The sequence below is a fragment of the Chroicocephalus ridibundus genome, chromosome Z (assembly GCF_963924245.1).
Source record: "Chroicocephalus ridibundus chromosome Z, bChrRid1.1, whole genome shotgun sequence".
Taxonomy (NCBI): Eukaryota; Metazoa; Chordata; class Aves; order Charadriiformes; family Laridae; genus Chroicocephalus; species Chroicocephalus ridibundus.
The window spans coordinates 45967857-45981413 of NC_086316.1; the positions used below are offsets into that span (position 1 = coordinate 45967857).

General features: G+C 39.2%; 1 protein-coding gene across 4 annotated transcripts in view; it reads left to right on the forward strand.

The window, feature by feature from the left end:
- Positions 1 to 13557, forward strand: part of PRUNE2 (prune homolog 2 with BCH domain) — a 146766-nt gene that overhangs the window by 129546 nt on the left and 3663 nt on the right. Inside the window, exons 13-19 of one of the 4 annotated variants that reach the window (XM_063319587.1) lie at positions 1012 to 1114; positions 4736 to 4867; positions 5022 to 5108; positions 8267 to 8365; positions 9996 to 10031; positions 10554 to 10592; positions 12103 to 12150. In XM_063319587.1, coding sequence (XP_063175657.1) covers positions 1012 to 1114; positions 4736 to 4867; positions 5022 to 5108; positions 8267 to 8365; positions 9996 to 10031; positions 10554 to 10592; positions 12103 to 12150 — 544 coding nt within the window. The remainder of the gene's footprint in view (positions 1 to 1011; positions 1115 to 4735; positions 4868 to 5021; positions 5109 to 8266; positions 8366 to 9995; positions 10032 to 10553; positions 10593 to 12102; positions 12151 to 13557) is intronic. The other 3 variants (XM_063319589.1, XM_063319588.1, XM_063319590.1) reach the window with 3 other exon arrangements.

A 13557-nucleotide genomic window follows, 5' to 3' on the forward strand; every position in this document is an offset into this window, starting at 1 on the left:
GTGACCGGACACCAACTGGATTTAACTCCATTTACCACCACTCTCTGGGCACGGCCATCCAGCCAGTTTTTTACCCAGCGAAGAGTACACCTGTCCAGGCCATGAGCAGCCAGTTTCTCCAGGAGAATGCTGTATATGCACCTCACTGTCTCAGTGCTATCTACTTACAACCATTTCTACCACATCTTTATAAATTGCCTCCTGATTGCACATATGTTTCAAACAAAACTTTCAACTGACATGCAGGAATATTTTGTATTTAGTAATAATAACATAGAAATCTGTAGCAGCTGCAAAGGATCGTGGGGAAGATTAAACAGCATTAATCCATCATGAAAAAGAAGTATTTTCTTTTGGGTAACAAGCAACTGCCCTGGATCCCAGAATAGTAGTGCTGCAACTTTGAGGGTTTACGGCTATCATTAGGCAGTGGTGCAGCCCCAAGAATGCCAGTATTGGACGATTGCAATGTCCAAGGTAAAAAAGTATTCTATACAAAACTTGCAGCAAAGGGTTTAACCGATCCCCAGGAGCTTTTAAGGTATCATGGCGTGCAGTGATAATTGTAATATCCTGAGGCCACTGAAGCTGCACAAGCCAACTGAGATTGGATTGTGAGACATCGTGAAACATCCTTCAAAATATGTAAATGTAGGAAATTTTCTTTAGCCCCTTATTCCTCAGTCTAAGGTAAGCATTCAGCACTACAATTGCTGTAGAGAAGCAATGAACCAGGAGTTCAGATAAGATTGTATTACTTACAAAGCAGAATGAGATTTTTTGCTGGCCTGTATAAAAAGTTTACTAACAGTTGTGTTAAGTGTGTTTTTCAGGAATTCAACGTAGCTGACTATCCTACTTCCTTATCACTTGATGATAGTTCGTGCATTTTCGGTCTTCTTCAGCAGTAGACATAATCATTCTATTCCAGGACTTTCAGATTTCTTTTTAAATCTATCTTGTTAGGAGCCATTGAGAAAGATAAAAATGCCTTTTTGTTTTTTTCCACAGGATACTATGGTGATGGTCTGAATGCTATCATTGTGTTCGCGGCATGCTTCTTGCCAGACAGCAGTCGAACTGATTACAACTATGTCATGGAAAATCTTTTCCTGTGAGTGATATGGGAGCAATGTGACAGAGCCTTTTGAGTTAGTACTCGTAATTATGTAGTGAGAGAAAACCTGTCTTTAATTAAGAGGTAATTTTGGTCATTAGAAGCAGAGTGTTCTGAAGGAAAATAGCAGTTTTAGATAAACTGCTCGGTAGAGTATTATTTTGGTATTCTTTACCTAATCACCCTCCCAAATTAAGGCATATTTGTCAGGACCAAATCTAACTGTATTATCTCCCTAAATGTCAAGGAACGCAGTATCTTCTTGGGCCTACAATCATTGCACTGTTTCACTACTGGTTTCCAGCCCTTACTGAGAAAAATCAGCAGGGACTTAGGCCACCAGACTGGTTTTCACTGTTCATTGTTTGTTATATATTATCATGATGTATGTCATATTTTTAACATGTGCTGTGGCTGTGTTTAGAAGTCGCAGGACCATTTTCTGACACTCGTTTTAAAAATACAGGATAAATGACAGTTGCTGACGCAATCAGCTCTAGGTATTTTTCCTGATTCCAGCTGCTTCTGATTTAGTTGTAATTGGCAGGGGCCAGTTGCACAGGACAGAAATTTGACCGCATGAACCCAAATTTATCACAGGAAAATTACTCCTAATGGCAACATGGTTTGGCAGCCAAAAATTGTGGAGGCAGCACTCCCCTGAAGTACCTCCAGCTACTTCCACTTAACAGCTGTTAAAAATCAATCGTTCCAGCATTTTCTGTGCTAAAACCCAGAAAGTCATTTCTACAGCCAGCAAAGACCTGGCCTTTGCCATTTGCAGCTTACAAGGCACCAAGAGCACAGACACAGTCTCCATAAAACTCCAGTCATTGAAGAGGGATGTGGTGAGAGCCAGTGCCTTCTACATTGCATCTACCTGTGAAAAACAAGATTGGGTGCTTTAGTTTCAGGTCAGACCAGCTGCTAGCGTTTGTCTGGTGGAGCCTCGAAGACCCCCATGTCATCTACAGTAACTGATTTTCACCATGCCCAGTGATTTAGGGAGGAGGAATTACTACAGTGGTTTTAACTTGATAACTACAGAACAAAGCTGAGAGTAACTGTGACTTGACATTAAATAGTTGTTCTTCGACTTCACCCAAACCCCATGAACATAGATAGAATTGGTGGTAAATGGACTTTGCAGAGAAAGCCTTTTCAAGCCTTAAGAGACTTTTCCACATCACTTGAGGATATTCCCAAAGTCAATTTTATAACTCACTGTCTTTTTTCTGGGGTGGTAGTATAAGAGAGAGCTCAGGTTGGCTGTGAACCTTCTTATTTTGCAGCTTATAGGCTCTTGGTTCTTTGTAAGACAACAAGAAAAGGGAAGATGAGATCACCCCTTTCTTTCAGTTGTAGCCCTATTAATTGCATTGAAGTAGAGGCAGTGCAGCAGTTTACAGCATAGCAAATACTTAAATATTTGTGAATTCTTCACTATTGAATTATATAGGGGTCTGGAGAGACCTGCAAATCACTAAGTCTCCTCTCATTTTGTATATAGCATGTTTCTGATATATTATTGTGCACTTGCAGTATATAGGCCACCTTTAGTTTCTGATTGATAACTGTCCTCAATTGCTCATGATTTTTGCAGTTACTTTCCCTTCTGATTTCCCTTCACATTTATAGTTATCTTGTTCCTATTTGTTACCTTGCCTAAACCTGTAAAACTGTCTTTGGAGAGTCAAGTTTGAGCAAAAACTCTCGAGACAGCATCTTCTACAGCATTCTAGATGATGCAAATCCACACAGAAATCCCACTGTTTCATTTGTGGCTACCTGATACAGTACAGAGATTAAAAGTTTTTTAAAAGAGTCACAACTTGAAAAACTACACTTTGAAATTCAAAACCAACACTTCTTGCATTGTTCTAGTCAATGAGAAAAATTCTGTCCATCTTTTCAAATAATAAAGAAATGGCAATTATTACCAAATAGTAAGAAATTACCAGTTAGGTAAGGTTTGCAAGAGAGCTCTGCTTCCCTAAAATGGCAAATGGTGTAATTCAACACAGTGAATGAGAACTGTTGAGTATATGAGATGAGATCTGTCTAAAAAACTATCAGATTCCTTTTTGTCATAATACTCCTCTTATTCCTCATGATAAGTATGCATGATTGTTCTTATTATAACTGATTATCCATAAAGTTCACAATTCCCTTTGCACCTAGGCAAACATAGCCATTTTTCAGACTCTCTCTGTTCCTATAACTGAAAGCCTTGTAGTGTTTTCAGAAGTACTTATACACGTTTCTTTATGTTTCAGTGTCTAAATGCCTTTAAAGCACTATATGTTGTGTCCTATGGGAAAGGCTAATTTCATATCCTTTCAAATAGTCGGTGTGTTCAGTTAGATTAAGCTTTTTGCATCAGATTGTCGGCACAAGTGTAGGCTCAGAATGTCCCTCGCTTTGATATTTCACTGTTAGTCATGAGCCTTTACAAATGTCAGGCAAAAGAAAGGAATGCACAACTGCAAGGTGAGAAAGAGTCAAAAGAATTGAGTGAATAGTGATTTAGATGGGATTTATCAAATCCATGGAACTGGTCTGTTAATAGCTGCCTACTTTATGCCCAGGTGAAGTATCACTCTCTTTGGTGAGAACTAGATTTCCTGCTCTTCTTTTAAAGAAACTGCATCTTAAGGAATTTAAAGGTCAGATTAGATCACAAGTCATTCCCATACACCTGTGAAAGGGGCCATTATGCTCAGGGATAGAGCTGCCTTTTGTAGGGAGCACTCAGGCATTCAGGTTTTTAAGGTGTGACTTGTGATTTTTCACTGCAGTTTTTACATACACATGCCTTCGGGCTGGGTAGCGGAGAGAACAGTTTGAACATTCCTGTGATGAACAACTCCGAAGTGGGGTAGTGGAGCATCTGCATATATAGTCGGGGAAAAGAATTTAAAGCTACCCTTTCATTTAACTGAGTACTGTGCTCTTTTAGGTAGGGCGACTAAGGTCCCAAGAGCACTGTTCTGTCTGAATTATCCTTGCCGAGCTGAGGAATTTAATGAGTGTTGGGAGTGTTTTGCTCACAAAATGAAGCGATGTCAGGGACTGCCCTGTCCCTTTAGAAGGCAGGCCGATGGACAAGTTTTATTAGCCTTGAGATTCAAGATGTTTGTAGTTCGCAGCCACAGAATCAGTAGCAGTAGTGTGAGAATCCACAAGAATTATAGATAAGTGTCTTCTCCTGACCCTTATTATTTTTGCATTGAACAAACATGACAATTAATAGTGAACAGAAGTTTCTCAACAGTTAATCTCAGAAGCTCCTGGAACTTCACATGGTCCTGCCATGCTCTCCCTTGCAAAATCTCGTGATTTTATGCCCTTTTAAGAAACAGCAAAGTCACCTGTGAGACTGTATCTTTGTAAGGAAACCACATATTTCTGAAAGTGCAGATAAGATTGTGGTTTTCTGGTTATTTATCTTCAGGTAGCACGGCAAGTAGTGCTAAATGTTTGCGTTGGTTTAAAGGAAAAGAAAACACTGTCTTGTTTTCCGTAGTCTGCCTTGATTTACTCCTAGTAGACTGATTTAGTTTGGGCTTAAGTGGATAATGTAAAGAATGTGCTGACTTACTTCTGTACGTTTGCCAGCTATGTAATCAGTACCTTAGAGCTGATGGTAGCTGAAGACTATATGATTGTCTACTTGAATGGAGCAACACCAAGAAGGAGGATGCCTGGACTGGGTTGGATGAAAAAATGTTACCAAATGATTGATCGGCGGTGAGTAGTATTTTCCTTTCTGATCCACAGTCATTATTTTACACACTGGCCATTCCTGTTACTCCCCTGTATGACAGTGTTCACTGTGTATGATTTTTCTGTATGCTTTGTGGGGTTTTTTGGTTTTTTAAGAAACCATTTCCTTTTTACTTAGGTTACGGAAGAATTTGAAATCCTTCATAATTGTTCATCCATCGTGGTTTATCAGAACAATTCTGGCTGTGACACGACCTTTTATAAGGTATGTAGTGAATACCAGTGATTTTCTATGCCCTAAGAATACAGAAGCACCCTAAATTGTTAAACCTGCCTGTTAATCTTTCACTGAAGAGTACTCATTTTACAGCTCATGTTGGGATTTTGACAGTTGAAGTTGACTTTCCTGAAGTGAGTGGAAAACCCTCTGTCATTTCTATCAGTATCTAGTTGCAGACATCACAGGCATAATATGGTAAACCTGTATGTGTATGCGGAACTGGGAATTCAGCTCCTTTCTTCCAACCCCAGCTAAAAGACATGTAGAAAAGGGGTCTGCATGTAATGATAACGACCTCATAAAAAAGAAAAATCCTGGCTACAGGGCAAGATTAAGCTACCATTCTGTGTTTTAAAAAAAATAATTGCTGTTTATGCAAGAGGACTGCCAGTACCCTGAGCTGTTTCAATGCATAGCAGTCCCGGTTCCAAAAAAGGTTTTATGCCACCAAAAATAATGTTTTGATTAGTAAAAAATCAAAGAGATATTACAGACCCTGAAGACCTCACAAGTTGCTGAAGAAGACAGGCACCTAAGGAGGGGAAATGCTGAGACTGGGGGGAGCAGACTGACAGGTGGGAGAAAGTTGCTTTATGCAAGAGAAGAAGCATTGACTCCAGAAGCCACACAGCAAATAACAGAGGTCATGACAGACCTCAGAGAGGTTCGCCCCCAGGCTGCTGCTGAGGATACTGGCGATGTGTGTCACAGGGTTCTCTGGCCTGAGAGAGTGACACGGGGATGGGGAAACACCTGAGTTCTCCCATCACTGCCAAAGTGTGACAGGCAGAGTATCGTAACAGCACTTCTTTTAAAGTTGGTGTCTTTAATACTAAGTAGGAAGCGACAATTAAAAATGCCAGAGTAACAGGGAAACAATACTTGGAATTAGGAACAGTAATGATGGGGATTCACTGAGTTGCATTTGGTGTCTGAGGTATTTTTGTTGGCATGCTATTTGCTCCCAGAGGAAAGGTAGGTAGCAAAATTTAAAAAAAATCAAATTTGCCACGTCTGTTTCAATTCACTGGTCATTTATTCAGAATGACCATACTGAACAGCAGTGACTAGAGGTTTTGCATTCCCAAACAGAAGAAAAGGTTCTCTCTAAATAATTTGGCAAAGCAAATTAGTAGTACAAAACTTAGACACAATAGAGACCAGTTAAAACTATCCATTTCAGACAAGTAGATTGAGTGTCTGTGCAATAAGAAAGTGAAGTGCAAATGGGAGCTGAAAAAAGGTGGCCAAGGCACATGTCCAGTGTGACTTTTGTGGAAGATGACATAAAATACTTGAACGCTCACCAAGGACAGAAGACCACTACGAGAAAGCAGAGTAAAAAAACTCTGGGAGGCATGAAAAGAGAGAGTCAATTCAGTAAAAAGCAGTGTAAAGAGATAGAAACTTGATCAGATTGAAGGCCGGTGGCTGTAGCTTAGTTTGCTAGCCCCGAGCTGTTCACCAAATCACTGACGTGCACGGTGGGAACTTTAGAGTAAGGAATGGATTGGTCCCAAGGCAAGGAGAGATTTCAATGAGATAGATAGCTAAACATGAGCAACATAATTTAAATTCTGTTTCAGCTGAGATGTGGGACAAGACAGTAGGAATGAAGAAACTGAAAGACAACAGAATGGCAAGGGACAGTCAAGTCACTGAGAGCATTTTACAGTCAGTTCTGCCTCAGAAACTGCCAAGGTCACTCAGTGGACTCTGGGACTCACCTTGACTGACAAACACTAAACAATTGTCTGCATACACATGTATTTGGGATGCCAATACTTAGATTCCCACATAAAGCAATTACTCAGAAATCAATCACTGTGGTGGAATTAGTGGACCCAGGAGAATCCTCAAGTGGAGAAATGAACCCTTGAAAGATTTTTAAATATTTTTTCTTTCCCTCACCCCAGTCTTTAGAAGCTTCTGATTGGCTTGGAGCTTGCCAGGTTACTTTAGCTGCAGTTCAGATGATGCAGACTATGATAAACATTTTGGATAAAACGCTAATAGTTATCTGTGTGTTATCATGGTTTTGACTGGACAATTGTGATTCGTGCATCTTAAAACATGACCATTGGCCTGCTTCAGTGTGTGGCTGGTGGTGCTAATCTGGTACAGAGATACATTAAAATGGATGAGCTTAAACAACTGTTCACAGTACCTTCATGTATTCCTGTTTCAGTTGTCTACTTTACCTTACTAGGAATATATGTATGGTAAGGGGAGGGGCAGTAACCTTCTGCTCAGAGGTATTTCAGAGGCTTCATGTTGTCTGGTCGTACCCCTAAATCAGCAGTAAATAGGAAGAATATGTTCTGTTTTTCATGGCCTACACTTAAGAACATTTACAGTTAATATGCATTTGCTAGTTTTACTGATGTTAAAAGACTATCTAAATACAACCACAGCTAAGTTTGGAAAATTGCTTTAGTACTCAAATGGGAAAGATGCATTTCTCATAAGCTGATAAGTATCAAATGATTCAGGTTAGACAAGTCAATAGCCTTATTTTTTAAGGCTGAAAATTTAGCCTTTTTCTGAGTGATTTATTTTTCAAACACAAGAAAGGATCATATAGCACAGCTGAAATAAACAAGGGAAGTATTTCCTCATAATAAGGCGCTGCAGTAAGAATAGACATGCACATACAAAATCAGATATGTACTCATCTAAACAAACGAGGAAGTTTAGTTTTATTATGTTTTATTGAGAATCAGTGTCAAATGATAATTCATCACGATCACTTGATGTTAATTCATCATGACCCGGTTAAGTGAATGCTTCCCATCTCTTTTTACATGTAGTTATGCTATAGGGGGGTTGATTCTTTTCAGAATTTTAATACATCTCCTTTGAACTGTAAAACTAATGGCATTGCCTAGTATGTAGGCATTACAATTTATAATGTTGTCCTAAATACTGTAATACAGCCTAAGCAAGGAACAGCAAAAGGTCTAGACTTGATTCCAGTGTTAGCAGAACTCAATATCCTCATGATCAGCTGGACTCTGTAATTGAAATATGAATAAGAAAATACTTAATTATTTAATAGATTAACTTCATGCCTTCTCTTTTTTTAAATATATCATGAACAATTTGGGAGGAAAGTCAATCAACATGGTGTTTCTGTATTTCAGCTCTAAGTTCAGCAGTAAGATACAGTACGTCAACACATTGGCAGAGCTCCGTGAGATGATACCAATGGAGTACGTGCACATACCAGACAGTATTGTCAAGTAAGTGATGTACAGTAAACATGTACTTGTTCTAATGGAAACTATTCCCACAAACTAATAATAGTGTTAAAGACTCTGTAAGTCTTGGAAACAATAAAGATAGCTGGTTCAATAGAAAACCACTGACAGTCCCCAGGTACACCGTTCCTTATTGTGTTGATTTTCATGGTTTAAACCAGAACCACTGAAAGACAATGGTTCTCAGTTCTTGCTTCTGATGTGTGAACGTTTTTTCAATGCAGATATTTCTAAAGGAAAGATATCTACTAAAAAACTGTAGGAAGTTGATTTGAATTGCTTGCATCAACTGGCTTTTTTTCAGAACTGAAAACAGTAAAATGAAATGGTATACCAAGACTGAATACCTTGGAAAGCAATCATGGTTTTCATGTAGGTCATTACTAAAAAGATATGTTGTTAAAGGATGCTTTTTCTTATTCTTTTTATCAAATGTCCTAGGTTTTGAACAGGCAAACATGCTGTACTAGAAAGTATTTTGATGAGTAAATACACAAGTATTTTCCTTATGGTTTGTCAGTGACTAGGTATGAAGAACGCTTCTTTTGGAGCTCTCATAGATCTCTGCAACCAAGGCAGGAGTTTTCACACCTGCTTCACAGTAATTGTCAAAGCAGCATCATTTCCTTCATCAGGCTGGTGGTTGCTCTGATACTTGTGGTGTACTTCCAGGGAGCAAGCGGGAAGCTCAATTCTTGCAGTGGCACTTTTAAAAATAATAACAGTCATGAACTCAGGGATCATAGGGACTTTCACTCAAATTTATTTGCTGCTGTAACTTATTTAGAAGTGAGGTAATGCTAAGAATGTGTAGCACCGAGGTCATTGGTCACCTGATAAAGGGATGTCCAGAATGTTCTAATATCCCTAAAATTTTTTCATCCTCCCTCCATCCCTCCCTTCTCTTCTGATTCTTGTAAACATTTAAGTTTCTTATATTTCTCTCTGATAAAGACCTTAATCTGATAAATCAGTGTGTTTCTCTGTTTCTACTGTTACACTGTCTGTAGCAGTACGCATTGCTGTGTTACACGCATCTTTTTTCCCTGTGGACTGAAAACTGGTTGTAAAGTCCATTCACCTCCCGGAACAACGATGAAACAATCACAGCACCGGTACCAAAGAAACTTTAGGACAGAGCTTAAGAAATTTTAGAGAACGTCTTCTCTACTTCATGTCATCAGCAGCCAGATCATGATTTTGCTGAAGAAAAAAATCAGATGACGACAAGTGTGCCCATTGGTGGGAGGCATTTTGAAGGTGTCTTGATATGAAGATTTAGTGGGTGGGTGGGTTCAAGGCACTGTGAGTAGTTACTCCCATGCCACAGGGAGAAGAGCTAATAGCTTCCCTTCTGCTGCAAATTGAGAAAGGCTCCTGTGGCAAAATAAAATAAAACTCAATTTTCGGCTTCATAATTGCTCCACTGGCAAGTACAGAAATACCACTATGGTCATGAGGAATCCCATCTGTAGAAAGTACGTAGGGTTATGCCAGAATTTGGGTCGTATGGTTGGTTGGTAGTTTTTATGGAAGTGGGATACAATGTGCCTGTTGTGTCATATGAACCTGTACATCTTTTCTTTTCCTTCACCCACTCTTATCTTGTAAGGTATGATGAAGAGAAGTGTATTAAGAGAAGAATGAGGTAAAACTTGCTTTCTAGCCCATGCTGCTGCTCATAATGGAGTGAATCTGTGTGACAGCCTTTCACCTGCAGGCGACCTCAACAGCTGAACGAGAGAGGACTTGCAATGATGTGGAATCTTACTTTCCCCTTCAAGCTGTTGAGATCAGCCTCCCTTCTAAATAAAAAGCCACTCAACTGTAAATGTCCTTGACTTGGCCCAGGCTGTGGCTAGTTTAATACCGTCTGATAGAGCAACTGAACGCTTTCAGCTCTGTCCACTGGGCATGCCTCAGATCCCTGCTGCTTTTATGTTTCTGCCTCCAAATGAGCTAAATAAGGAGTTACAAATTAAAGGTGGGCTGAGCACAAGGATAAATGGTATCATACTCAGCTGAAGAGCTTTAGGGTTAGTGCATAATACTGGGTGCCTATTTTAGAAGCATGTACTATATTTGTTCTTTGCTCTGCTATTGCTCTGCTTCTCTCTTATGCTGTGCTTGCTTCTTTGTTTCTTTATGTCAATAACTTTTACTCATGCAGACTGGATGAGGAGCTGAGGGAAACTTCAGAAACAGCTAAGTAAGATAGCTTTCAGCTTGATGCTGGCATTATATTTACTGGGTTCACAGGAATGGATTGAATGCAGTAGTACATTATGTGTTTGGTATAGCAGTCAGCTAGTAGTTTCAATTACTGTGTGAGTTGCCACATTTGTGAATTGACTTCCCCTCTCACTGTAAGCAGCCTGCTTTTGTACCATTCGGTCTCAGTAAGGAGTAATCATACCCTTACACTATAAAAACATTTCTGCTGTTTTTTGATGATCGTTTCCATAGTCATGGGCATGACTGAAATCACTTCTTTACTCCATTAAAGTGGTTCATTAAACATTTTCTACCCTTCACCTGTTATGTCAGATGATTCATAAAGTTTTTAGGAGGCAGTTCTTTTTAAAAAGTATTTTTTTACAATTTGCTAAGTTAGGGATAGCTATTGTACCTCATTCTCAGTTAGGGTAGGTAGGTAACTTTTCCTGTCTTTCCAGTGTTTGTTGGATGGGCCAGTGAATTAATACTTGGTAATATTGTATTGTTTATGGTAACTAAATAAATCAGTGTCAGCTGATGATCAAGTGCTTTAAACTTGTAATTCAGTGCTTAGACTTTAACATACTGAGACAGTATGTTGTGAAGTACTATAGAAATCCTTAACTGGAAGGACACAATCCTTGACTGATTGAGCAGAGCTTAGAAGGTATCCAGTGCACTTTTTTCACATGTGTGTCATACACAGGATTCTGGAGGAGGAACCTGTGGCTGTCAGTCCTAGTATTACATTTTGCCTGCAATTTTTTTAGCGAGAGATTTTCAGGTTTTGAAGTTTGTTTTCAGTCTTCTTCTTTAGCACTGCAAAATTTTCATCTTTCCACTTCTTCTGTGTTGTATTTTTTCTGAAGTTTCTTCTTTTGCGGTGCACATTTTCCTCCGCTTCTCCTGGGATTAGCTTTTAAAACCGCCTCCAAGAAATACCTAAAACACTGGCCACTGCTTTTTGATTCTAGCAGTTAAACTGCCTCAGAAGCAATACCTTTACATAAGTAGTTATCTGATACCACCTGAATATTTTTTTAACCAAAAGAGGCCCACCCCAACCTTGAAATGCAACTACTGTCCCTTCTATTCAAACATTTTCAAACGCATTGCTGTATATAACAATGAAAACTCTGTGGAAGAAAGCTGCTTTCTTGTTACTCCTTTCATTTAAGACTGCAGCATAGCAAGTGAAAGGGGAACTAAATATTCATATGAGGCATCACTGATTATTGTTGTTGTTGGATGTATGAAGTCACTGTAGTGCATTTCTCTTCCCTAACTTAAAGAAATAGCTTAAAAATTTATTACTCAAACTAATTTGTGTCGCAGGCACTAAGCTCACTACATTCCTATCAATAACTTTTGTGTGTTCGTGCTATCAAAGATACTCACTACAGTTAGTTATTATGTCCCCCAAATCTGATGTCATATTTAAAAAGAGAAAGAAATAAACACAGAATAAATGCTTACTACTACCTCTTTTACCTTGTACCCAGAACTAGCTGCCTCTCAAATGATCCAGAAATGACTTCAGTGGAGCACGAGTAAGAATTTGTGCCTAATACCGTCATTATGTTTTAACATTATTTTACAACCACGCTGCTAGGAACTGAGGCTGGGTAGACTCCATAAGGCTTTTTGGAGGCCTCAATGCTTTTAGAGTTACTTTCAGGAACTTGATTCAACATATGCAAGCAGAAGAAGTTAGGATCTACTATATTTGCATTGCAGATGTGTTTAAAGTGTCCTCGACCATTTTCAGGCAGAGACAGACAGAATTCTTAACCTGAGGATACTCAGGTTAAGTTATGTGAAAAACATATAGAAAGAGCGCAACACGATCAGAGTAAAGGTGGTCCCGTGCATCATGCTCAATTAAAAGTAAAGTGGTAAACTTGCCATTCTCATTCAGAGATTAAAAAGTCTTATATTTTACTTTGATTTCTGGGTCTGTTCTTTATGTTTTCCTTCTCTTTGATTTTTGTGCTTCCCAGCTTCTTTCATAGTTATTTCCCTGACTAAATCTCTAGTGTCTTTATGTCTCTTCCTTTCAAAGCTGGACTGGTTCCCTTGGAAATGGAGATGTGTCAGTCCTCTGGCATGCCGTTCCTCCGTCTGATGCTGTAACTGAAGCATGCGAATGGAAAACCCTGCACTGCTCATACTGTGCGTCAGGGAGGGTGTTAGTAGCTGCAGTGTGTCACGCAAGCGCTAACGGTTCATTGCTAGAATAGCCTGTCAGGAGGAGTAGCCACTGCAGCAGCGTGCGCGTTCCCAGCCAGGGTGTACAGGGGAAGAGTGACGGGGGACGAGGACTTTGCTGTCCCTCCCTGTCTGATTGGTACGTACAAATACACCGGTGTTCTCACGCTGGAGCATCGTTCAGGAAATCACATGCAGTAAACCTGACTCCTCAGTAAAAGGTTCCATCAATAGCACGAGTATTAATCAGCAGGCAAATAACTAGAAATACAGGTAGCAAACAGATGCATAAATAAAATGGAGCTTGTACAAAGGTTAGAACCATAAGCTAAATTCTTGATTCCTGCAGCAGTTGACAAAATCTCTGAGCACCTTTTTTTTTCCCCTCAGACACTGTTTATTCTGTAATGAGTCAATATGAGAACTGTTTTTTTTAAGTATGAGAACAGAAAATAAAAAACATGTTAAAGACTATTTATTTATGATTTTGGCTGTTTTGTGGCTTGAATGATTTTCCCGTTTTTCTCAAAAGAGAAGCTGGACAGCAAAAAGCAATAAGAGAAGAGAATTCATATTTAGCTTAAACAGATGTAGTTGAGACCAAATGAATGCTAATTTCTGCTATTTATTTTCTCTGCCTAAATATCAATTTGTTTTCAGGAGCAGTAATAACTTTACTGTGGTCATACCACTCATTTCTGGTGCTATTTCTTCAGGAAATAGGATTTCCCATGTAAATGCCTCCACAG